This window comes from Hemitrygon akajei, chromosome 19 (assembly GCF_048418815.1).
Source record: "Hemitrygon akajei chromosome 19, sHemAka1.3, whole genome shotgun sequence".
Lineage (NCBI taxonomy): Eukaryota > Metazoa > Chordata > Chondrichthyes > Myliobatiformes > Dasyatidae > Hemitrygon > Hemitrygon akajei.
Genome location: NC_133142.1, coordinates 61,670,040 through 61,697,926, shown reverse-complemented (window position 1 = coordinate 61,697,926; position 27,887 = coordinate 61,670,040). Strand labels below are relative to the sequence as shown.

At 38.5% G+C, this 27,887-nt stretch overlaps 2 protein-coding genes across 4 annotated transcripts in view; both read right to left on the bottom strand.

Moving 5' to 3' along the window:
• The window catches only part of LOC140741982 (NCK-interacting protein with SH3 domain-like), a 237,529-nt gene that overhangs the window by 188,925 nt on the left and 20,717 nt on the right, over window positions 1-27,887 (bottom strand). The gene's annotated exons all lie outside the window — the stretch shown is intronic.
• LOC140741983 (uncharacterized) lies at window positions 246-26,688 on the bottom strand. Of its 2 annotated transcripts, XM_073072629.1 has the most exons (6): window positions 26,548-26,688; window positions 6,681-6,902; window positions 5,672-5,978; window positions 5,186-5,434; window positions 3,104-3,252; window positions 246-3,016 (listed from the first exon to the last, which is right to left on the bottom strand). In XM_073072629.1, exons 1-6 carry the CDS (start codon window positions 26,559-26,561, stop codon window positions 2,803-2,805), a joined length of 1,155 nt encoding a protein of 384 aa, XP_072928730.1. In that variant the 5' UTR covers window positions 26,562-26,688; the 3' UTR covers window positions 246-2,802. The 2 variants fall into 2 exon arrangements, with proteins under 2 accessions (XP_072928730.1, XP_072928732.1); XM_073072631.1 differs by lacking the exon at window positions 6,681-6,902.

Here is a 27,887-nt window from a genome sequence, read left to right as displayed (position 1 = left end):
ACACATTTTTCACCTAGTGAAAATCATGTCCTCCAAGAGGTTATTTAAAGCCTTTCATATTAACTATGAAATAAACTGCAAACTGAAGCATCTATTTCTACTATAAACAGCCTAACCGGAGGTCTTTTTACCTCCATACACTCTGTACCAACACTGCAGATATGTGTTTCTTTGTACCTCATTACAGTACATTGAAGAAACAGACACTTGTGTGTGCAGTTTGAATTCATCACATTCAAAAGGAATACTTTTAACAAACTTAACACCTTTATTTTCTTTAGACCAATAGCAGCCTGTATACAGTACAAAACACAATACATTCAATTCCAGTTAAGCACAGCTACATACCTGGTCCAAGTATAATTCTGATCCAAGCATAGAATTCTAAATGCATCAAATCATTTTCCATCTCCCAAATAAACAGAACACCATTTCCAAGCACAATTTTTTTAATGCATCATCTTGTTCCAAGCATAATATATCCTCAATTATATCCATTTTCAGTGTTCAGCACAACGTATACTGTCAATCCATTTCCAATTTTCACCTGAACACAACAACATGTTAGTAATTCATTGAAAAGCATGTTAGCACCTTCTTGAGAAAAGTTAAAGTGGGAATGCATGTTGTTGAGATTAATATTAAAATGCACAGTGAGTGAATTAATGGCCTGTGGTAAAAATGCTACAAATGGATCATGCACTTCATAGAAATCTTGTACAATAAATTTTTGGCAAACTAGTGTTAAGACCATCCATATATTTTTATAAGTGAATGAATATATGTAATAAAATAAAATTTGCGTAGTTAAGCAGAAAGACAATGGACACATTTACTACCAAACCCAACACCCTACACCAATTATATTAAGCAAGCCAAAGCAGCAGCTCAAGAACATTCGAAGAACTCAGTTAAAATGGAATGGGAAATTCTGGTAATAAACATCAGTCTATTTCACAAATGCAACTTTAAATAATGTGATTACTAAAGCAAAGTTCATGGAAAATAAATTTTATTGAAGCATGGGAGGGCATAACCATGCTAATGTGGACATCCACCAGTTTCCCTATTGAAACGTAATTGTTAGTGTCAAGGGAGGTTGATAAAAACATAATTGCTGAACTGCTACACAGAATGTTTTACTATGTGCGAGCATGCAAGAGTATTCTTTGTCATCCAATAAGTAAACCTTATGCATTACTAAGCTTCAATACAGGCTGGAAGAACCAAATAATCTTTTGGCTTTACATTCAAAAATCTGCTTTCAATGGATCCATGAAAGATTTGGTCCAGAATGAGTCAGCTACCTGCATGTGAAGCAGTGCAAGAGTTAAGCTGCTCATTGCCTTACAATTTTCTTCTTCACCATAATCTGAATTCATAACTCATCACAGCATTTTGGTGAATTTTTAAATCAGCACCAAACACATCGTTTGCGACAATTAGAGACCACATATATAAACTGCTTCCACATGAACATAAGATTACCAGAGTGCTAAATTCACAGGAAACCTGGAGAAAAATTAAAAAAGTGATGAAGAATTGTGAACTATTTGCATAATCTTAAATGCTGAAGTTTCAGGTTAGCTAAGTAGCATGGATTAAATAAAGGCATAACTAGCATAGAAACTGACATGGTTAACAACGAATAGTTTGCTGTGCAGATAAGCAGATTGTATCACTGAGTAGGGTAGTAAATGCACCTCAGTGAACTGCCCATGATAAAACACAGCTCCAGCGCTATTCTAGATTGATGTTTGCTGGGGATGTTCACTTTTTATTTGATTTGAGATATATAGTGTACAACAAAGTATCAGAGGGGATGTTGTTTTCATACTGATCTATGCACACAACCTGAACATTCATAAAAGTGAAATTTTTTGTAAAAAGTGTCTCATTTAAAAAAATGTTGCCGATGCCAATGGCATTGACAGCTCAGATAAAAGCCCTAACTCCACTTTTCTGCATTGCATACAGGAAGCGGAGCTTTAGAACTCCCTGAAGTAGTATACAGCTGCCTTATCAAAAAAAATACCAAATACAAGTCTCGCATATTTCTTAAAATCAAAGTTAATGCCACATTTTAAAATATCATTCAATGGAATAATCCAATATGAAGTATTTTAAATTTCATTGTTTTGACATCACTCCCAGTACTTTGTAACGTAATTTTTTATTTTAGGAAGAATGAGATCCAGAAGTTGTTTAAGACTTTGAAATGCATGAGCATTTCAAAGTAACATTAAAACCCAAACTCCTAAGGAGATTTAAGAATGCAATTCTTCAAACAGCTTCTTCTCTCTACACTTATACCCAAGCATCACTGCAACAATCGCACATTCAGCAGTTGCATTTCACCTTGAACTTACTACATCCAATTTTAGACAGTCAATGACTGTTAAAAGATCTAAGAAACTAGCGGGTGTCAAAAGTTTTATTTCTTAAAAATGTACCAAATGCTATTGAGTCATGATAACTCGGCTGTATTTAAACTCATCTATAAAAATTGTTAAATCGTTTATTATATGATACGATACACATGCTATGATATAGAAGCATGTTGTGTTGGATTATCAATCGGCAATAAAGGAACAGTATACAGAATACTGGGAGATGCCTTTTATTCCAGGCAATGTAATGTAATGTAAGGCAAAAATGTAATGTAATGTAAGGCAAATGTACATTTCTTTGTAATACAATTACAAACAACATAGCACCAACAGAGAATCACAAGTTAACAAAGAAGTTGTATTTTTCCCTTTGTCATGCATGTCCCAAGACACTAGTCAGCAGCAATAACTTTTATTCTGAATCAGACAAAGGATCTGGATCCGATTCAGTTGAATCAGATTCAGTTTTTGATTCTTCCCCTCTTCTCCATTCTTTGAGAAGAAGCCTCCATTGTTCAGCTTGCAGCCATGCAGCATAGGCTGCATCCAGGTAATCCTGGGTATCTTCAGGCTTCTCCAAGCACAGTCTGAGCAACTGATCAAGTTGGTCTGAAGTGAGCAAATTCCTGCAGAAGAAATTAAGTCATAGTATTCAGCCACTAATAAACCATATAACAAACAACTGTTGGCTAATTCTCATCATGACAATATACCTGTATTTATTTTTTATCAAGTTCACAGATGTAAATCCCCTATCGGGTTCAGTGGTTGATGCTGACATCACCATACAAACCTCTGATAGGATTGAGAAGTTTGGATATTCTTTTCTCCACATATCCGAGTGTGCTAGATCAATGCAAACCTGTGAGTTGGAAAAAGGGAAGGGAAAGAAGAATGATATTCGCTCTTGCTTCAAACATACTGTTCACACATCTTGTAAAGTTCAGCATAGTGATGTTGAATTCAAAGTACCATCTTTTGGATATAACTAGTTTTATTTTTATATATTCATTTTTGATACCTGACTAGGTTGCTGGCTAGGGGAATAGCCAATGTGATGAGCTGCCTTCTTCAACCAAATCAGTGCTTCTGGTGAATGTATTACAACACTGCTGATGGAGAGGGAGTATAAAGCTCTAGGCCTAGTAATGAATGTCTGTAAATATAACGTACATTTCCAAACCAGGATGCTATGCAACTTGGATGGATGCAACTGATACTGCTCTATACACTTGTTGCTCTTAGCGATGGATGTCTTAGGGCAGAGGTGCTGTCAGATCAACCAAGATTAGTAACTACAGTGCATTTTGAACACTGTCAATATTGTGCGGAGACAATGAGTGTTCAGGATGGCAAATGGTTGCTGAGGGCTGCTTTGAGAACTGTTAGAGTTGCACTCATCTATGCAAGCAGAGTGTATTTCATCATGCTCATGACTTGTGCCTTACAGAGGATGGGTGAAGGCATAGGTTTAAGTTGAGAGGAAGGAGTTTTAAGAGTCTTGAGAAGAAAGTTCTTTCTAAATAAAAAATGGTGGTTGGTATTCACAACTCTCAACTAGAAGAGGTGATGAAAAATATAGTAACTTCATTTCAGAGGCATTTAGAAAGGCACAGAGACAAAATATTGAAGAACCTGGATTATTGTGAATGAGCATGAATGTGGTGGGCTGAAGTGTCCATTTCAAACTCTGAAAGGTTAAGAGTGTCAGCAGATGACTCACTCAGGATGCCCAGCCTCTGCACTGCTCTTGTAACCTCCATTTATCTGGCTAGTCCAGTTGAAGTTATGATTACAGTGCAAAATGGTGGACCTAATGATTGTGGTTACACATCCCCATTTTGGACATTGTCAATGCTTGAAACCCTTGTTGCACAAAAATAATCTGCCATTCAACAACCCATCGATCTTTACAGGCACCACAATTACTGGAGCTACAGCCTCACAGCTCCATCTACCTAGGTTCAATCTTGACTGCTAGTGCCATGAGGAAGGTGCATGCTCTCCCTGTGGCTACATGCATTTCTTCCGATGCCCCCATTTTCTCCCACATGCTAGAGGATGTTGGTGGGCTAATTGGCCACTTTAAATTGCCTCTTGTATGTGGATGATTGGTAGAAATTGGTGGTGGTTGATGACAGTGATATATATGCGTGGTTTATCAGTGGGTCAAAGACCCATTTCCATTCTGAAATTCTATGACCCTTACATTTATAAAGCATTTCAAAATATTAACATTACACTGATTAAGATTTCTATATTATTCAGTTTTACTGTATTTAGAATCTATCGTTAGAAAGACTGAATCATGGGACAAAGGGTTCCTAGGACAAAAGGTCCATAAGCAAATATCTGGAATTTAGGAGCAAGAAACATGATCTTAAGACATGAAAAGCTCTGAGAAGACTTAATAAAGCAGAGCAAGTGAGGGTATTTCCCTGATGTAGTGATCAAGACTAGTGGGAAAGCCTAAAGATAAAGAATCACCCATTTAAGACTGAGATGAGAGGAATTTCTTCTTACAGACTATAAAGGTCTCACCTTCAGAGAGTTGGGCAGGTTGAGTCTAGGAATTCAGTAGACAATTTTATGGCAAAGGAGCTATGGAAAAGAGTTGATTCGAGTCCAACAATCAAGTCAGCTACGTTCATATTGAATGATTCATGGTCCTGCTTAGTCATCTCCTACTCCAAAATCTTAATGTTAGATTATATTGCATATATTACATATGTTACATATATTAAAGCACAGTAAATACAACTAACAAAAAATACATAATTGAAATAATTGCTTACTTCATCCAAACTCTCTCCTTTTCTGGATGCAATGAGGTATTTCATCTGATCCCACTCAGCAACTAAATCTTTCCCATCACTGGAAAGAAGATCTGAGAAATGGTTTTGCAGAGCTGCTGCTTCACTATTTCCATACTGAGCCAGTTTCTCAGGGTCAGACGGAATCCTATCTGGATCTAGGATCCGAAAGGCTCTGATGATTGCATTATTAGGGAACCTCTCCTTCAGACTGTCAACAATATTCCTCACCTAACAAAAACAAAACAAGTAGAATTCTTCTACTAAGCCACCATCTTTATTACATTATTTCTTTGTTATTACTGCCGTATACTTAACCAAGGAGCATTAAGCACACAGGGCAAGTGAAACCACTTCACTATATACTACCGCATCATGAAGTATGACAATATCCTATTGCAAAGTATTGGCAAAATTCCAAGTTGGCAACAAGTACATAAATAATCTAATAGTTTAGTATCTACTAACCAAAGTTTTAACAGAGTCAGCTATCTCATCAGTAGCTTTAGCTGCTGTTTTGTGAAGTATTGGCCCATGTGGTTTTCTTGCCAAAGGCAGTCGAGAAAGAGCACCACTTTCCAGCAACTGGATTCCCAACAGAAAGCTGCTTTCCCATAAGATATTGTTTCCAAGATACTTGCACTCAAGGAGATTAATTGTGGATTGAACCTTTTCAGGTATTCTTACTGGATTCAGAAATCTTTCCTGAAAAAATAGTGATAGATTGTCCAAATGGTGGAGGAGATCTCTCAAGAAGAAAATGGCAAGTAGAATGCTGTAAATGTAAAGAGAGAATAAAAACATTGTACAAATAAATGGATCTAGTTATTACAGCCGGAGTTAACATCATTTTCCCCAAGGTGAATGTTAATTGTGGTTAATATGCCATTTTAAAAGTATACTTTAATGGTCCCCTTGCAGCACAATCCATGATATCAACTAGACACTGTTGCTTTTGAGTCTCAACACTGGAATAAAGTCAAACAGTAATTTAAGCACAAAATCTTGGCTGATGCTATCATGCTCAACTGTCAAAGGTATCAAGTAGTGATGAAATGCCATATGAATTTTCCTGCTCAGGTACTGATAAAAAAAACACTACTGCAATATTCTGAAGAGCAAAATTAACACCAATGTTTTTGCCAATGGTTTTCACTCATAACAGCTTAGGTTCATTAATCATTTTGCAATTTGTGGGACTTAGCAGTGCATAATCGGGCTGCACCTTTTCTATAATGGAAAGGTGACTACAACTCAAAAATATTTCTATTGCTGTAAAGCACATTGAGTTGTTCTATTCATGAAAGATGGTTTAAAAGTGCTACTCTTTACTCCCAAAAGATGAATGAATGAACTTCCATAATGAGAAATACAAACTGATATTTCTAGGCACAAAGCAGAAAGTTTCAGTCCCAGAAAATAAACATAATTTAAGACTCAAGTATTAAAATAGATATTAGAATGGAGGAGATAATACCGAGGTTGTTGGAGTTTAAGGAGGATACTTTCTGCTGTGATATCATGGTCACTGTAACTCATGTCAGAAAAATATATTATGAGGGTTTGGTAGGATTTGCAAATTGCTTGGATTGCCCGGCCCCGATTTATCCATTTGAAGTGACAAGCCTTTGCCAGTTTGATGGTGCTCGTCTCCAAGACATGGAAGACTTCTTCCAAACCACTATGTTTAACTGTGGATCTGAAAAGTTTAAGAAATGGTTAGTTTTTCATTAGCTCTATTTTACCAGCTATTCACAAATAAATTTGCATTCCAAGGCAGCCCAGATAAGTTTAATTTATTTGTTTCTATGGGTTATGACTTCCTAGTGTACAAGCTGCAGCGGAAATTGGAATGATTGGCAAGTAGAAGTCTAACATTGTAGACAAACGATCAGGCGAAAGAAACTTAATCCCAACATGCATTCTGCAACACAAAAATATCTTTTTAATAAAAAAACTGGAAACACAATCACAATTGAAGTTAAGGGTCACCATATTCATCAGTTTCTAAGGAAACATCACATTCATGCAATGACAAACATTGGAATTCTACATACAGTACTAGAACTGTACAAACAAATTTCAAACATGCCAGGAACAGAATTGGATAGCCATGCTAATCAAAGTAATAAATTCCCCACACTGGACAACACAGCCAAAGTAACAAAATAAATTTCACAATATGAATTACCAATGAAATAACTAGGAACCCTTGGGCATGTCATAATAGAGGGGAAACATGAACCTCAATGCAACTAAACTAAGACAAACATTTTGTTTGCCATGTTTAAAAGCAAACTGTTCTAGGAAAATGAAAACTTGTTATTTTTCAGAAGAGCTATAATGTATTTTACCTGGAAATATATGAATAGATAGCTTTGAAACAACCATCTATTTCTTGAAAAAGTGTAATTTCATTGTATGAATCCTTAATGGCTAAAGCCTCAGAATGTACCACAAAGTGTTGTCCAAGCAGCCATGGAATATCTACCTACAAAAGTGCCAGCAAGTGAATGTCAAATTAAAAATCATTGTAGTGTTCAGAGTACACAATACAGACCAACAATTAAAAACACTGTATTAAGCACAGTTGGGGGGGAAGAGAGAGAGAGAGAGAGAAGGGGGAGGAGGAGGATTTTAAGAAACTTTACAAGGAGGTGAAATAGAATGCTAGGCTTAATCAACCAGAATTAATTTAGATTAACACAAGAGCCATAATGTCATTTTGTTAACTGCATGAAATACACAAAATACATTAACATATCAGAGACTGCCCATGGCATCATTTACTCAAAATTATATTGACAACCTGTGTATGACATAGTGCTTTGGGAATGGCCACCATAAAGCTATCTATTTCAATGTGAGTGGGGAATACAAGAAAGCATAAACCCATTACCCAAAGATTTGACATTATGCCAATGATTGTTGCAAGTCCTCAACAACACTCTCGAAAGGGAATATTAAAACTATGTTGAGCATGCAGTTCAAAAATATCTGAAATAGTAAGATCAGACTAATTATATTTGACCCTACATAAATCAAAGTGGGACAAAGAAAATCTAAGGTTCTGCAGGATGAAAATGGAGGTTCATAAGGAAAAATGCGAGGATACGCAAAAACATATTTAAGTAACCTTCTTAGCTCCAAAGGCAACAATCCCAGCTTCACTAGTCTCTCCTCATAACTGAAGTCCTGAATCTTTGGTAGCATTTCCGTAAATCTCCTTTGCATCATCTCCAAGGTCTTGACATACTTCCTAAAGATGGCCAGAATTAGACACTACTCCAGAATCAGCATTGAGACTTCAACTAGCTCTAAGTAACATCAATGATTTGTATTCAGTTGGATATGTTGGGCCAGAACACACTGATAGTTAGCCAACTGTTCTACACACAACAGCTAGCTTATTGTAGTGCACACAGCAGCTCACTACAGACTTGCATATCTGCCTCTAGCCTCAACAACCAAAACAGTGGCGTTGCTGAGCTGAGGAGCTAAATGCACTGTATCCAGCCATTCTACTTGATGCAAACCTTAACTGGTGCATCTATCTCAGTCCCATTCAAATAATCAATGAGACCATTGGTTTCATCACAAAAAGCAAGATGTTGATCTATTTTTCCTGTTTATTTTACACTATTTATTTTTGGTCACCAATTTTGTCATACATTTAATTCAATATTTAAAGGAAATAAAAAGTTAAAACATTTTTTCAACCATTTCTAAAAGCCCCTCATTGGGCAGCCATCAAAATGGTCTGCAGGTGATGATGCGGTGTTAACACCTACTGACTATAGCCTAGCCACCACTTGCATAACACTGTGCCTTGCATTAAGGTCCTGGTGGTAACACTGATCGCATTCTTGAATCGCATTCACATGACTACAAAAACTGAGTGGTCAGTCAGGGTCACATGAGACATGATCAGTGTGATCTGACCCATTAAAGTCACCACTAGCACTAAACAAGAATAGGCAGTGGTTTCAAGAGACATAAATATTTAAGAAATGAATTACAGAGAACAGCTATAAAAACTTGATACTAGGAGTTCCATTTCACCAGCATGGGAATAGGAAGGAACAAGATGAATAAGCTAGGGACCAGTGACCACAAGAACTTTAAGCAAGCAAAAGTAAGAGCTGTAAGAAAATGTGTTGCAAAGCAAACAAAAGGAATCAAGCATAGCAGTAGCACAGTAGTAATATTAACTGCAGCTTTCATTACTGTAAGCAAAGCAAAAACTGAAGCACTAAGACAGGAGAGAAAAGCCAACATGCGTGAGTGAAACATTATAGCAAACAAACATTTCTTACCTAAATGCAGAGTACAAGGAATAAACTGAATGAATTGAAGCTGCAAATTCAGCAGGGAAGCAATGCCAATTTAAGTTAAGTTATTAACTTAAAGTTATTTAAGCTAAGTTATTATCAGGTTACAGTTCTAAAATGGTGAGGACTAGGATGTGGTAGTGGAGGAGGATGTACTTGGTAAGGATACCATCAGCTAAAGTGAAGCTTAGAAATGTTCTGTTTAGGAAATTAATTGGCAGTATTATAGGCGGGTACTCTAAGGAAGGATAAGGAAGGATACACTTCTCAAGGGGAATCACACCTATCAACAGGATTGATAAACTTGAATGCATTGGATCTAGATTTGACAGAAACAAAATATCACACTTCTAACTATACTGATGGATAGATGACAAGATAAGCAGTGCAAATGGAACATTAAATTACAGGGAGCTACTGACAAAGCAAATGGACTATGCTAAATGCAACTTTTGTTGGCTCATGTACTGCAGACCTAAAATGGGAAAAAAAATTGAAAATTGGTGTAAAACAAGCAGCAATGAGGGAATCCATGAACACAGATACATAAAATTATCATAAAGGATAGGACAGCTGGCTTTTATAAAACTTGTGCTACTGCTACATAAAGCTCAGGTTCACTAAATCTGGAGCAATTCTGGGCACACCACATTTGGAAGCATGGATTGACCTTGGAAGGAGTGCAGCAATGATTTACCAAAATGATACTGGATTCCACGCGAAGCTACGAAGAAAGATTACCAAATTGTTAGAAAGTTGACTGAAGATTTGAATTAAGGGGAACTGACAGAAAAAGTGGTGAGTCTAGGACAAAAGGACATGTTAAAATTGTCAGGGATTTTTGGAGACAAGTTAAAAAACATTGTCACTTTCTATTCCACAATCTTGTAAATGTGTGGCTGGTAAATAGTTAAGTTTGAATCTGAGATCAAAAGATTTTAGCTAATTTAATGATTATAGGAAAAATATGTAGTTATGGATCTAGGTCACAGACCAACATTATTTTATTAACTATAGGGATTGAAGTCTTCATATGTTCTTAATTATAAGAGGTCCAAATAAGCCTTTCAACTTGGAAGGTCAAGACTGAATGGCAACCTAGTAGAAGAATAAAAGAGAGCAGAAGGAATCCCAAAAGCACAACAAAGATTGCCATCTCTTCAAACAAAAGAAACAAATGAATTTCTCAATTAAAATTGTCATTTTATCTGGATAAAGCTGGGACAAATGGTTTTCATCATTATTTTATCAACTATTTCACAAAATTTTTAACAAGGTACTGATAATTTGCTCCTGTCATCAAAGAGGTCAAGCATATTCTCTCCTCCCAACTTTCTACTTGCACCTATCTCCAACCATAAATTGGCCAAGACCAACTTTTTTAATTTATGCAACTCTTAGGGGCCCATTGCACAGTACAATGTACAGTGATTTAAGTTGACTTGATGTCGAAATGAATACCAAGCAATAATCATTTGTGACTGCAGGATTGCTGACAATATTTCTCACCATCCTGAAGATTGGCCATGGATGTGGCGAGACAAAGAGCTAGGTTTGTATGGTAAAACTATAACTGATCAATGAAAATGAAAAAATAAAAACACAGAGAAGGTCTCCGAAGTATGACTGTACACATTTATACTAGCTTCATTTCCACAAATTGAAACATTGATCTTTCTTTCATAAACTACATAAGCCTTAACCAGAGAGAATTGTCAATGCTCAAAATAAACAGATTCTGAAGATGCAAAATCTTGAGCAACATACGTAAATGCAGGAGGAACTCAGCAAGTCAGGCAATATCTATGGAGGGGAATAAACAATCAACATTTCAGGCTGAGACCAGTACTCCTAAATCAGGATTTATCAGTAGTCAGTGCTCACGCCTGGGACCGAGGTCCATTAAACCCCCCAAAAAAAACATACCTGATTTTTTGTTTGTAAGTCTTAGGAAAGGAAAAGACATCCTATTTCATACAGCTCTATACAATCTTCATTGTTTTGATAATCCAACCATGCCTCTCACCATCTGGCATCCCTTCAAAGCAATTGTTAGATCTCCTAGATGATCAGTATTTTCTCCTTTTCACAAGCATGTTTACATAGGCAAGATCACAATCGCCAATTAACCATTATTCATGTCACCTAATCTTTTCAACACTGATGCATCCTACATACAGGTTCTTCCATTTAATGATTTCCTTTATGATTCATATTTGCCTCAACCACCTTCAGACTGGAAAAAGTACAGCCAACTTTAATCAAAGGTCACTAATACAAAACATTCATAGTTTCTCCTCAGATACTACCTGTTATGGACAGTATTAATTCTAAGCTTACTAACAAGGTCATGTGGGAATAATGGAAGCAAGAAACTGCAGATGCTGAAAATCTAGAGCAACATACAAAATGTTGGAAGGAACTCAGTGGGTCAGCAAACATCTATAAAAAGAAATAGAAATCAACATATCAACTCTTCATCAGGATTGACAATGGCCAGCTCTTGCTCCTCTCCCACACCCTACCCTTTTACACTGGCTTATTCCTGGTGTCCTCTGCAGTTCAGATGAAAAGTCTCAATCTGAAACATTGACTGTCCATTTTCTCCATAAACCCACAACTTTCCTCCAGTATTTTGTGTTTTGTAGGAAATCGAGGTGTGGAGTGGAGTAATATGGCGCTAAACAGTGACTCCTTTGCTTGCATCTTTGGGAACAGCTCTATTTCCATCTTTAATATCTTTATTTTTCCATTTCAGGATACTTTTGAAGATCCTGACCTGGAGTTACACGCTGATTTCAGTTCTTCGTGGGAATGGGACCCGCTCTTGGCGTTCCATAACTGGCCGTTGTTCGGCATGCCTAAGAGTCTGGCTCAGATTAGGAACCCTAGGATCTTAGAGCTCTGGTGATGGGCAGACCGAGGATCAGTGTCACTGCAGGAGACCCATGTGTCATCGGGGGTGTCTACGGCTGTGTGCCTGGAAACCCAAGATCTTAGAGATCTTCAGGCACAGAGCTCAAAAAAAGCGACGTAATGGACTTTTAACATTGTAAACCAGTGAGTTGTTTGTTATGTCTCCCTGCTCGCTGGGAAAACAGACGCACCTCCTTCCCCCTTCTTATTAGGGGGAGACCGTATACCGAGTGAAATGCGAAGCCTTTGGGTAACTGCAAGTCTGTGTCTTTGCTAGTGCTTTGATCACACTTGAGTGCTTGGTGGCGGGTGCTGGTGCCTATTTTTGGCCAATGGGGGTAAGAAGGATTGTTGCTTGCTGCCACTTACACATGGGAGGGAGGGGAGGGGGGAGTACTTTGGGGTTCTAACATTTAATTGTTGTTCATTCTTTGGGGGCACTTCTGTTTTCGTGGATAGTTGCAAAGAAAAAGCATTTCTCTGACATTAAATTGGACCTATGAACCTTTGATTTGTTGACTCTTACCTTAAAATTGGTACATGGCAAATGAATAAAATGGATAGAAATTTAATATAATATTTTGGTATTGACAAAATCCTCAGGGGATTTATGATGAAATACAGACTCCAGAAATTGAAGTAATCTTTCATGGGGAGGAGACAGATTTAAAAATACAAATTAAAATAAATAGATTATATAGGCTGAAAGAGATCAAGTGTAAGCAAATCATAAAATGCTCAAAGCTAAGCTAAGGCAGGCTGCATCAGTAAATTAAAAGTCTGAAAAAAGTTGAATAGTTCCAACAGTGAAAACAATAAACAATTTTTTTCCTGGGATCAGCAATCATTATAACCATGAATATATATTTACAGAGCCCCCACAGGAAATCAGGGACTTAAGAGCCTAAACTATTACTGTTTGACTCTAAGCCATCACTAACTCTCAGTGAAAACTGCAAAGCAATTTTGAAAGCTCCATCCCAAATGGTAACAGACATAATGAGAATTTTAATGCAAATAGTATCAGGAATTAGAGTCAGTAAATGGAACTCCAACATCATGGCTGTGATGAGACTTGGCTACCACAAGGGCAGGAACACAGTTGCTGGATGTTCCGTGGTTTAGGTATTTGAAGTGGACAGGGAGGGAGGTAAAAGAGATGGGGATAATATCAGGGAGATTATCACAGGTTGTATCAGGGGTAGCATAACAGCTGCAGAAATGGATGACATCATTTGAATGATGTTGAATGAGTCACTGTGGGTGGAAATCAGGAAAAGGAAGGAAGCAATCATTTTATTGGTCTATTTCACAAACCCTCCCGCCTCCCCACCAATAGCAACAGACAATGAAGAACAGATCAGAAGGCATATATTGGAAAGGTGCAATAATAACAGGATTGTTGCCATAGCCAACTTCAACTTTCCTAAAATTGACTGACTCCTTTACACAAAAAGTTTCGATTGGAAGGAATTTATTAGGTGTGTCCAGGAAGGATTCTCGAACAATATGTAGACAGGTTGACTATAAGACTGGCCAGATTGGATGTGATGACAGACATTGAACCTGGTCAAATGCCAGATTTCTCGGTGGGTCAGCATTTCAGAGATAGTGACCAGAACTCCCTATCCTTTACTGTAGCCTTTGAGAAGTATTGGAATAGGTCCCGCATGGGAGGTTAGTTAGGAAGATTCAGTCGCTAGGTATACATGGAGAGGTAGTAAACTGAATTAGACATTGGCTCAATGAGAGAAGTCAGAGAGTGGTAGTGGAGGATTGCTTCTCCTAGTGGAGGCCTGTGACTAGTGGTGTGCCACAGGGATCAGTGCTGGGTCCATTGTTATTTGTCATTTATATCAATGAGCTGGATGATAATGTGGTAAATTGGATCAGCAAATTTGCTGATGATACAAAGATTGGAGGTGTATTGGACAGTGAGGAAGGTTTTCAAAGCTTGTAGAGGGATTTGGTCCAGCTGGAAAAATGGACTGACAAATGGCAGATGGAGTTTAATGCAGACAAGTGTAAGGTATTGCACTTTGGAAGGACAAATCAAGGTAGAACATACAAAGTAAATGGTAGAACACTGAGGAGTGCAGTAGAACAGAGGGATCTGGGAATATAGATACATAGTTCCCTAAAAGTGGCATCACAGGTAGATAGGGTCGTAAAGAGAGCTTTTGGTACATTGGCCTTTATGAATCAAAGTATTGAGTATAAGAGTTGGAATGTAATGGTGAGGTTGCATAAGACATTGGTGAGGTCAGATTTGGAGTATTGTGAGCAGTTTTGGCCACCGAATTACAGGAAGGATATTAATAAGGTTGAAAGAGTGCAGAGAAGGTTTACAAGGATGTTGCCGGGACTTGAGAAACGGAGTTACAGAGAAAGGTTGAATAGGTTAGGACTTTATTCCCTGGAGCACAGAAGAATGAGGGGAGATTTGATAAAAGTATCTCAAATTATGATGGGTATAGATAAGAGTGAATGCAAGCAGGCTTTTTCCACTGAGGCTAGGGGAGAAAACAAAGAGGACATGGGTTAAGGGCAAAGGGGGAAAAGTTTAAAGGGAACATTGGGGGGGGGCTTCTTCACACAGAGAGTGGTGGGAGTGTGAAATGAGCTGCCAGATGAAGTGGTAAATGCGGGCTCACTTTTAACATTTAAGAAAAACTTGGGACAGGTACATGGATCAGAGGTGTATGGAGGGATATTGTCCAGGTGCAGGTCTGTGGGACTAGGCAGAAAAAAGGTTCGGCAAAGAAAGAAGGGCCAAAGGGCCTGTTTCTGTGCTGTAATGTTCTATGGTTCTAGATGATATGGGTAACTATTTAATAGAGGGAGGGGTGATTACGATGCTACAATGTAGAATAGGAGCATAAATTGCAAATGGATGTACAAACCCCCATTTCCAGAAAAGTTGGGATATTTTCCAAAATGCAATAAAAACAAAAATCTGTGATATGTTAATTCACATGAACCTTTATTTAACTGACAAAAGTACAAAGAAAAGATTTTCAATAGTTTTACTGACCAACTTAATTGTATTTTGTAAATATACACAAATTTAGAATTTGATGGCTGCAACACTCAACAAAAGTTGGGACAGAGGCATGTTTACCATTATGTTACATCATCTTTCCTTTTAATAACAGTTTTTAATCGTTTTGGAACTGAGGATACTAATTGTAGTAGATTTGCAATTGGAAATTTTGTCCATTCTTGCTTGATATAAGACTTCAGCTGCTCAACAGTCCGTGGTCTCCGTCGTCTGATTCTCCTCTTCATGATGCGCCATACATTTTCAATAGGAGATAGATCTGGACTGGCAGCAGGCCAGTCAAGCACACGCACTCTTTGTCTACAAAGCCACGCTGTTGTAGCCCGTGCAGAATGTGGTCTGGCATTGTCCTGCTGAAATAAGCATGGACGTCCCGGGAAGCGACGTCGCCTTGATGGCAACATATGTCTCTCTAAAATCCTAATATACGCCTCAGAGTCAATGGTACCTTCACATACATGCAACTCACCCATGCCGTGGGCACTGATGCACCCCCATACCATCACAGATGCTGGCTTTTGCACCTTTCACTGATAACAATCAGGATGGTCGTTTTCATCTTTGGCACGGAGAACTCGACGCCCTTTTTTTCCAAAAACTAGCTGAAATATGGACTCATCTGACACAGTCTTTCGGTCCATCTGAGATGAGCTCGGGCCCAGAGAACTCGCCGGCGTTTCTGCATAGAGTTGATGTATGGCTTCCTCCTTGCGTAATACAGTTTCAAGTTGCATTTCTGGATGCAGCGACGGACTGTGTTAAGTGACAATGGTTTTCTAAAGTACTCCCGAGCCCAGGTGGCTATAATTGTCACAGTAGCATGACGGTTTCTTAGGCAGTGCCGCCTGAGAGCTCGAAGATCACACGCATTCAACAGTGGTTTCCGACCTTGCCCTTTACGCACTGAGATGTCTCTGAATTCTCTGAATCTTTTCACAATATTATGTACTGTAGATGTTGAAAGACCTAAATTCTCTGCAATCTTGCGTTGGGAAATGTTCCTTTTGAACTGACTGACAATTCTCTCACGAATTTTGGCACAAAAGGGTGAGCCACGACCCATCCTTGCTTGCGAAGACTGAGCCTTTGATGGACGCTACTTTTATACCCAGTCATGATACCTCACCTGCTACCAATTAGCCTGCTTAATGTGGAGTCTTCCAAACCGGTGTTACTTGAATATTCTGTGCACTTTTCAATCTTATTTTAACTCTGTCCCAACTTTTGTTGAGTGTGTTGCAGCCATCAAATTCTAAATTTGTGTATATTTACAAAATACAATTAAGTTGGTCAGTAAAGCTATTGAAAATCTTTTCTTTGTACTTTTGTCAGTTAAATAAAGGTTCACGTGAATTAACATATCACAGATTTTTGTTTTTATTGCATTTTGGAAAATATCCCAACTTTTCTGGAAATGTGGTTTGTACTTAAGGAAATGCACAGCAGAAATATGGAAGTTACTTAGGGAGGAGTTGCATGGGGTTCTGCATAGGAATGCCCCATTCAGATAGTGGGGTGACAGAAGCAAGCACAGTTCACAAATGATGTGAAACATCTAGTCAAGAGGAAGATTCAAGTGTACTTAAAGTTTAGACAAAAAAGAACAGGGCTCTAAAGAGTTACAAAATATCCAAAAAGGAGCTTAAAATGGACTTAGGGGAGCTAGTAGGGGACATGAGAAGGACTTAGCAAGATTAAGAAAAATCCCAAGGCTTTCTACACGTATATGAACAACAGGAGGATGACTAGAGTGAGAGTAAGACCAATTGGAGAGAGAAGAGGAAACATGTGCCTGGAGTCAGAGGAGGTTCTTAATGAATATTTTGCTTCAGTATTCACCACTGAGAGAAACGTGGACATTTGTGAGCACAGCATCAAACAAATGACCTGCTGGAACCCGTTGATGTTAAGAAAGAGTATGTGTTGGAACTTCTGAAAAACATTAGGATAGATAAGTCACCAGGGCTGGATGGGATATACCCCAGGTTACTACATAAAGCAAAGAAAGAGATAGCTGCACTTTGACAATGATCTTCAGTAGTACCAAATCATTTCAGATGTAGTTCAATCCAGAAAGATGTGAAGTGATTCACTTTGGAAGGTCAAATTTAAAGATAGAATACAGGATTAATAGCAGGATTCTTCACAGTGTAGAGGAACAGAGGGATAGAATTATAGTTAGAGCACAGAAACATGCACTTTGGCCCATTTAGTGCATTCTGTCTAGTTGCATCAATTTTCAGCTTGAGCATAACCCACAGGTAGGCCCATTTGGATAAGTACATCCATGTACTTATCTAAATTTCTCTTAAATATTGAATTCAACCCAGATGGATCACTTCCACTGGAAGCTCATTGCACACATCTCCTTAAACATTTCACCTTTCACCATTAACCCATGATCTCTATATAATGCCATGGTTGAGAAACACATTTTATTGTATTACTACTGTTGTGCTGTTAAGTATTTTATTTTCTGAAGCTTTTCCGTAAAATGCAATGCTTTCTGTTAATCAAGTTTCATAGTTCAATATTTTGGTTTCTGCAAAGATAAGGAGTCGTTTGCTCAGCTTGGGAATGCTGTGTCCAACTGGGTTTGTTTTGATGACATTCTGTGCAGTGGGAACATCCAAGAGACCATGCATTAATTTTCTAGGAGACAGTGGGTTGGGCGGTACTTACACAGCATTCACCATAGTTTATTCCCTCAACAGAGCATTTCAACTTCCCTGTTTTACTGAACCAGAATCATACCCACCTAAGACCATTGAATATGGCCATCTCATTATTACTAATGCATTTCTGAGTCACATGGTTGTTAGCCAGAGCTAGCCAACAAACCTGGTTTATTATGAGCCTTGGTGAGAGTGTTACATCTATCTTTAGTCTTACCCAACCTCAGTGGGAGAAAAACTACTTTCATTTATCTTACCTATATCCCTCAATTTTGTATACCTCTAGCAAATCTCCCCTCATTCTCCTATGCACCAGGGAATAAAGTCCTAACCTATTCAAACTTTCCCTATAATAACCAAGGCTCTCAAGTCCCAGCAATATTCTTGTTAATTTCCTCCAGACCCCTTCAATTTTATTGACATCTTTCCTGCAGTTTGGTGACCAGAACTGCGCACAATACTCCAAATTAGGCCTTACCAATATCTTATACGATTTCAGCATAACATCGCAAATCCTTTACTAAATTTGATTTATGAAGGGTAATATGCCAAAAGCTCTTTTTAAGAACCTATCTACCTCTGACGTCACCTTTGAGGAATTATGGATCTGTATTCCCAGATACCTCTGTTCTGTCGCACTCCTCAATGCCCTACTGTTCACTGTGCAAATCCTACTCTGTCGTCCCAAAGTGCAACATCTCACACTTGGCTGTATTAAATTCCATCTGCCACTTTTCAGCCCATTTCTCCAGCTGGTTCAGATCCCAATGCAAGCTTCCTCACTGTCCACTTACCCCTAATCTTGGTGTCATTCGCAAATTTGCTGATCCAGTTTACCACATTATCATCCAGATCGTTCATATACACTGAATGACAAAACTTATATCCACAGATCCCTCAAAGTTGCCGCATAAATTGATACAGTTGTTGAGAAGGTTATAGTGTGCTGACTTCCATTAGTCAGGGAATTGAATTCAAGAGTTGTGAGGTAATGTTGCAGCTCTAAAAAAAACCCCAGTTGGACCACTCTGAGAATATTGTGCTCAGTTTTAGTCTCCTCATTATGGGAAGGATGTAGCAGCTTCAGAGAGGTGATGAGGAGATTTACCAGAATGCTGCTTGGATTAAAGTGCATATCTTATGAGGATAGGTTGAACAAGTTAGGGTTTTGCAGCGAAGCAGGATTAGAGGTGACTTCAGAGATATGCACAAATCAAGTGGATAGCTAACAACTTTTTCCTAGGGCGGAAAAGTCTGATACAATGGGCATAATTTTAAGGTGATTGAAGGAAAGTATGTGAGTGGTTGTCAGAGCCAAGTTTATCTTACACCGAGTGCTGGGTTCATGGAACATGCCAGAGTTGCTGGTAGAGGCAGTTATATTTGGGGCACTTAAGAAACTCTTTGATAGGCACATGGATGACAGAAAAATATGGGGCCATGCAACAGTAAAAGGCTATATTTATCATAATGGTGTAAAAGGTCAACAAAAATAGCAACCAAAGGGGCCTGTATTGTAATTTAACATTCTATGCTCCATGTTCTAAAATAGATGTACTTCAGCTCATCTGACTGTAATTTTGTACTATCAACTACCTATCCTTCCTGACAATCTCTCGATACTTTGTATCTACCTGTATACCAACTTTCCCCTGACCTGTCACTCTAGTTCCCATCCCCCAGCCAAATGAATTTAAACCCTCCCCAACAGCTCTACCAAATCTGCCCACAAGGATATTGCTCCTGCTCCATTTTCAGGTGTACATTCATCCTTTTATTGATATATTTCCTGCAGTCCAGTGACCAGAACTGTGCACAATACTCCATATTAGGCAATCCAGAGATTACTACCCTTGAAGTCCTGCTTTATAGCTTCCTATCTAGCTCCCTATATTCTCTCTTCAGGACCTCATCCCTTTTCCTGCCACATGTCATTGGCAACAATATGTACCACAACTTTTGTCTGCTCTTTCTCACCCTTTAGAATGCTGTGGACCTGCACTACAATGTTCCTGGCACTGACAACTGGGAGGCAACACACACAGTACTACTGATGACATTACATTGATGGCCTTATCTCAAACAATAATGAGGTGACCTACAGGGAAGAAGTAATCTCTCTGACACAGTGGTGTCAAGAAAACAACCTTTACCTCAATGTCGCAAAAACAAAGGAGCTGGTTGTGGATTACAGGAGGAATGGAGACAGGCTAACCCCTACTGACATCAATGGATCTGGGGTTGAGAGAGTAAATAGCTACAAGTTCCTCGACATCCACATCACCGAGGACCTCACTTGGTCTGTACATACCAGCTGTGTGGTGAAAAAGGCATAACAGCACATCTTTCACCTCAGATGGTTGAGGAAGTTTGGTACTGGTCCCCAAATCCTAAGAACTTTCTACAGGGGCACAACTGAGAGCATCCTGACTGGCTGCATCACTGCCTGGTATGGGAACAGTACCTCCTTGAATCCCAGGACTCTGCAGAGAGTGGTGCGGACAGTCCAGTGCATCTGTAGTTGTGAAATTCCCATGATGCAGGACCTTTACAAGGACAGGTGTGTAAAAAGTGTATGTAGGATCATTGGGGACCCGAGTCACCCCAACCACAATCTATTCCAGCTGCTACGATCCAGGAAGCGGTACCGCAGCATAAAAGCCAGGACCAACAAGCTCTGGGACAACTTTTTCCACCAAGCCATCAGACTGATGAATTCATGCTGACTTGAGCGTACTCTATATTACACTGACTGTTCTATTTATTATAAATGTGCACACTCCTTTCTCCTTGAGTGGACTAACCTTCTCAGTTATCCTTTTTCTCTTCAAGTATAAAATGCCTTGGGATTTTCCTTGATAATTTTGGGATTTTGCTTGTCAAGGACATTTCATGGTCTCTTTTGACCTTTCTAAACACCTGCTTGAGTTCTTTCCTGCTTTCAAGGATCTAGACTACTTTTAGCTTCCTGAACATTACTTATGCTTCCTCTCCCTTCTTAACTAAATTAGGGCCTCAAACCATCCAACGCTCCATTACATTACCATCATTGTTCTTACTCCTTATCTGAACTCTGATCAGCTGGTCTTTAAACAACTCACACAGATCAAATGTGGACTTATCTCACAAGAGCTGCTTCCAATCAATGCTCATCAGCTCCTTTCTTATCCTGTCATAATTTGCCCTCCCTCAATTTCCACCTTTATCCTTACTCATAACTGTCTTAAAAAGTAATTAACTTTCATCATCATTTTCAAAATGTTTATCCACTATCAGGTCTGTCACCTGTCCTGGCTTTGTTCCCAAACCTAGATCGAGTATGTTCACTTCTATAGTTAGATTCTCCACATACAATCAAGAATCCCTGGATAGCTGAAGAAATCCTTTCCCCATGAGTTTCTTGTATTAAGTAAGTTCCAAACAATACTGGGGACACTATGCAACCCTGTTATGACAACTTTCCATCATCTGCTTACATACCTGTTCAACTTCTCAGTGACTGCTGGTGAGGTGTGCAGTGTAATCCTGTCAATGTAACTGAACCTATCCTATTTCTGAGGTCTATCCAAATTGCCTGTGAATGAACCCTGCAGTCTGTCCTCTCAAAGCCCTGCTGTAACATTCTCCATTAATAGTGCAACCCCTCCATTTCTTTTAACACCTTCCCCCTCACATTTAAAATAACTAAACCCAAGAATGTTGAGCTGCCAATCCTGTCCCTCATGCAACCAGGTCTCTCCAATAGCAATGTTGTAATTCCATGTACTGATGCAGGCTCTGTTCATCCTCCTCAGCCATAATGTTGACATTGAAATACAGCGGCATGCAAAAGTTTGGGCACCCCAAGAGATATGAGCTCTCAGATAACTTTTACCAAGGTCTCAAACCTTAATTAGCTTGTTAGGGCTATGGCTTGTTCACAGTCATCATTAGGAAAAACCAGGTGATGCAAATTTCAAAGCTTTATAAATACCCTGACTCCTCAAACCTTGTCCCAACAATCAGCAGCCATGGGCTCCTCTAAGCAGCTGCCTTGCACTCTGAAAATTAAAATAAATGATGCCCACAAAGCAGGAGAAGGCTATAAGAAGATAACAAAGTGTTTTCAGGTCGCCGTTTCCTCAGTTTGTAATGTAATTAAGAAATGGCAGTTAACAGGAATGGTGGAGGTCAAGTTGAGGTCTGGAAGACCAAGAAAACTTTCCAAGAGAACTGCTCGTAGGATTGCTAGAAAGGCAAATCAAAACCCCCATTTGACTGCAAAAGACCTTCAGGAAGATTTAGCAGACTCTGAAGCGGTGGTGCACAAATATGACCTTCATGGAAGAGTCATCAGAAGAAAACCTTTCCTGCGTCCTCACCACAAAATACAGCATCAGAAGTTTGCAAAGGATCATCTAAACAAGCCTGATGCATTTTGGAAACAAGTCCAGTCAAGTTAAAACAGAACTTTTTGGCCGCAATGAACAAAGCTACGTTTGGAGAAAAAAGGGTGCAAAATTTCATGAAAAGAACACCTCTCCAACTGTTAAGCATGAGGGTGGATCGATCATGCTTTAGGCTTGTGTTGCAGCCAGTGGCACGGGGAACATTTCACTGGTAGAGGGAAGAATGAATTCAATTAAACACCAGCAAATTCTGGAAGCAAACATCACATCATCTGTAAAAAAGCTGAAGATAAAAAGAGGATGGCTTCTACAACAAGATAATAATCCTAAACACACCTCTAAATCCACAATGGACTACCTCAAGAGGTGCAAGCTGAAGGTTTTGCCATGGCCCTCACAGTCCCTCAACCTAAACATCATTGTAATTCTGTGGATAGACCTCAAAAGATCAGTGCATGCAAGACGGTCCAAGAATCGCACTGAACTAGAGGCCTTTTGCAAGGAAGAATGGGAAAAAATCCCCCATACAAGAATTGAAAGACTCTAAGCTGGCTACAGAAAGCATTTACAAGCTGTGATACTTGCCAAAAGGGGTGTTACTAAGTACTGACCATGCAGGGTGCCCAAAATTTTGCTTCGGGCCCTTTTCCTTTTTTGTTATTTTGAAACTGTAAAAGATGGAAATAAATAGTAATCTTGCTTAAAATATTAAAGAAATATGTCATCTTTAACTTTATGCCTTTTGGAAATCAGGTCATCTTTTACTCGCCTAGCTATTCACAGTAACAGAAATTTTGACCAGGTGTGCCCAAACTTTTGCATGCCACTGTATATACATTTTAGCCCATGGGGCACAAGGGGAACTTGGGGAAGGCCCTGCCAGAGGGTCTCAGCCTAAAATGTCGACTGTACTTTTTTCCATAGATGCTGCTTTCGTCTGTTGAGTTCCTCTAGCATTTTGTGTAGCTTCTAAACAACTACCTTGTAATGCCCCCAGGAATCTCTTGCATTCCAGTAAGATCACCAATCATTCCTTTAAAGAATATTGATCTGGCCAGCATGGTAGTGCAGCATAGAAGTTAGCATAATGCTATTATAGCACTAGTGACCCAGATTCAATTCCACTACTGCCCGAAAGGAGTTTGTTTATCCTTCCTGTGATCGCATGGGTTTCCTCCAGGGGCTTAGATTTCCTCCCACATTCCAAAGACGTATCAGTCAGAAGATTACTTAGTCACATGGGCACAATGGTGAGGCGTGGTCGCTTTGTAAAGGATATCACACTACATCTAAATAAAAATAAATCTAATTTCTTTAGTTACTAGTGATAAAAAGACTATTCATTCCAAGAATTAACCTAGTGAATCTAATCTGGACTGCATCTAATGCCACCTGGATCACCTACCACCCACCAGATCTTGCTCCAACCCTTCCCCCTACCCTTTTTTCCTAGCTATTACAATTTTTCCCAGTCCTGAAAGGTCTTGGTCTACACTGTCAACTATCCATGGATGCTGACTAATTACCAAATTCCTCCAGCCTTTGATTTATTCTAGATTTACAGCATCGGCAATCTCACTTCTTTAACAAAAAGATCAAAAACACAAATATTTTCTTTGTGGCCTCCCCAGCACCTTATATAATCTGAATGACACCAAACTCCAACGCTTACAAATAAAGAAAAATCCATGTCTTAGGGCTAAGTTACGCAGTCCTTGTTTCCAGTCTCATCATACTTCATATCCCTGTGACCGTTTCAGAGGACAATCAAGCCACAATGAAATTCCACAGAGGATAAGATTAGAGAGGGTTAGATTAATTTTTAAAAAAGCCTCATGGCCCGCTACACCCATGCAAAGCATCAAGTACCTACAGATACTAATCCTATTTACCAGCACTTGGTCTGCAACCTCATTCTTGGTAAATTCAATTGCTCAACCACATGCATCTTAAATGTTGCGAGAGTATCTGCCTCCACCACCTTCAAGCAGTGTGTTCCAGACTGCATCCACTGTTGGTGAAAATGGTTTTCCTCAGATCCCCTCTGGACATTTTATCCTCACCTTAAACCTTTGTTGAGCTCCCTATCCCATCTATCCCTCTCATAATTATGTACAGAAATATATCTCTTTTATACAATTCAATCTCATTCATTTTTAACCTCATTGCTCTAGGGTAAAGTGGGTCCTCTCCTGAAAACTGAAACACTCCATCCAGGCAACATAATGAATCTTCTTCTCATACTCTCCAGATCATCACATCCTTCCTACTGCGTGGTGACCAGGTCGAAACACAATATTCCAGCTGCCTTGCATATATTCAATACTCAGCTAATGAAGCCCACAATAGTTTCTCAACAACGCCATCTACCTGTCCTGCCAATTTGTACACCAAGGCCCATTTATTCCTGGTCCCGTTTGTCAACACATCCGGTAAGATATATTAGCCTAGGCTCCCTATTTCCCCTTCTATGTCCTGAATACCTGTGCCAGTTTGTCACAAACTATTTAGACCATTCTAAGAATAAAGACACTAATCAAATGCAGCCTCCCACTAGCACACATAAAGCCAAGATTTAATCAGAGAGACTTGGATAGACAGTGGATTCCAGTTATTAATCAGACAGTGATTAATCAGAGCAGCCATTTATTTGGGTCACCTCATAAAGAACAACAATTAATTGAGAAAATAGCTGGGGTTCCTTCTGTTTATTTGTGACACTGTGGAGTTTAATTGGAACATCAGACAGTTACCAAACAATTTTGAAATAATGTCAGTCATGTGCACTTATGTGGCCATTGAACACTACACCAGCTTTAGAGCGAACAGGTTTTGAGTAGCATCACTTGAATGTTTTTGTGCTTAAAAAGCAAAAATTTTTGTTATTGATAATTGGCAAGAAATAAACAGGAAGACTATTCAGAATTGTTTTGCTTACTGTGGTTTGAAGCATTCCAGCTTGGAGATGCCAGAAACAGCTGGCACTGAAAATAAAATGACTTTTCTACTTCAATGGAACCATGGTACCCTAGTGATTAGCATGACGCTATTACAGCTTGGCGCAGAGTTCAATTGCAGTGCTGTCTGTAAGGCACCTTTGTACGTCCTTCCCGTGAAATATGTGAATTTTCACCAGGTGTTCTGGTTTCCTCCCACAGTCCAAAAACGTACTGGGTAGGTTAAATGGTCATTATAAATTGTCACGTGATTAGGTTAGGGTTAAATCCAAAGTTGTCAGGGTTTGCTGATCCAGCATGGCTGTAACCCACTCTATATCTCTAAATAAAATTAGAAATTATGAAAAATTTCAAGGTATTGACAATCACCTGGAAGATTACAATGAAAATGAAGATTAGGAGGATGCAATAGGCAAAACCATTGTATGAAGGCAGTCCATTAGCTCTACTAAGTGTCTGCACTGATTTGTTCATTTACAATCTATCAAAAGAACATGGTAACATCCAATGGATGAATTCTCCATTGATAACTATTGGGAACTAATAGAGTTTTATAGTACTGTAGCAGTACAGTGCTAATTTGTTCCATAATCCAGTTAAATACATAATTTGTTACTCAGTTACACAGAAGTTTGTCTTCACTATGCCTTTTTAATTATTTCTATTTAATTTTGGATGCTTATTTGTGCCAAAATGTCCAAATGTGTCCCAATTAACTGGTATCCACTGCATAGCTATTTATTTCTCAGCATTTCTCCACACTCTTTACAATTCTCAGTTGCAAGATCTCATCTATATTCTGGTTTTGTAGATCCTAGATTACAGATAATGCATCTCAAAAGACAAAAGCTAAGCTTTCACATTCAAAAACTTGCATAAACGTTGTTATATCAAAATAACAAACTACCTTGATAAATTAGAAACGATTAACAAGCAATAATTCCATCTTCCTAATCTAATGGAAATTCTATCAGAAAAATGGCTGGTTCCAAGAGTCAAAATTACTCATCATTTACCTTGAGCTTGACATGAAGACCTCCTTTCGATCCCATCATAATAGCTGAACCATTTGTAGTTATCATGGCCATAGACTGGAGGCAGATTTGGTGCTCAACATAGAACTTCTTTATAGATTTGTACAAGGATACAGCATCAGATTTACCATCCAGATAAAGCAGCTTTATAAATTTCACTTGCAGCTCAGTCTACATGAAAAACAAAACTAACATTTACCTATAATTGAATGTGCACTTTTATTTTACAAAAGAAGACACTACATAAACTTCACTTCGGGTTAAAATTTACAGAGATGATAAATTGCATTTATGGAATCAGCTGACAAAGAAATCAGACAGAAGCAAAGTGGATCTTGGCTTATCTCACTCACGTCCCACTTCCAACAGTGCAGCACTCCCTCACCACTGCAATGGAGTGTTCTAGATATCTGTGTTCAAGTTTCTAGAATGGGACTTGTACTGATAACCTTCCAACAAGACACAATTATAAATATGATGGTTAGAATTATTCAACCATTGTTGAGCAGGGAAAGGTTTAGAATCCCAACTTGAGAAAATGTGAAAATGCTTCCAGGCAGGAAATGTGGATATATTGAAGATATAAATAGATTACAAGTCCAGAGATGGGTCAAGTTCACCTATTTACAGAATCAAATGACAAAATGAATTCCAAAGCAGAAACTTAAGCTTCGCTCAAAAACTTCTTGTATTTTTTTTCCTGAATGTGTGACAATAATACACTGTAGAAAATAGTAGTTTGGTTAAACAATTTAGTACACATATTCTAGGTGGCTTCAGTAAAAATAAATATAGATAGAAATAATGTTAAACCAAAGAGATCAAGTGAGAAATAGATTAAGGAACATGTACACATTATTAAAAATATCAAATAATTGTAAACACTCCTATACACGCAAAACATTCAAAATACGTTCCACTTAGCTGAAACTTAAACATGCAACATTGAAATTAAAAAATAAAGGGCATTCTACAGCCGAAGTTGGAGGAAAATTACAATTATTTTGTTTTTGGAAATATGCATGCTCAAATTTAGAGAAAGAAATCAACCATCCAGCTTTATAGGAAGGCTTGATTAACAAAGACAGCAAGTATCAGCAAGCAATTCCAAAAATATCTATATAAATTAATATTTCCATACCAAGATAACATAAGTAACACAAGGACCATATTGAAGATCTTCATTGAGAGATAAACTGTTGGCTGCTGTGCTTTTCATAACTAAAATCACAGTAACTAAAAAAATAAGGCAACTGCTCTGTGATCACCATGTGATATGACTGGGCCAAACTGAATAACTGAAATATTGGTCAAAAGTAATA

Bases quoted from the DNA above. Each gene is read 5' to 3' on its own strand.
- LOC140741983 (XM_073072629.1), bottom strand. The intron at 5,979-6,680 runs GTATTATCTCCT...TTACATTTACAG, and splicing joins CTTAAACTCCAACAACCTCG to CATTCTACTTGCCATTTTCT. The intron at 3,253-5,185 runs GTAAGCAATTAT...TCCAACTCACAG, and splicing joins AAGGAGAGAGTTTGGATGAA to GTTTGCATTGATCTAGCACA.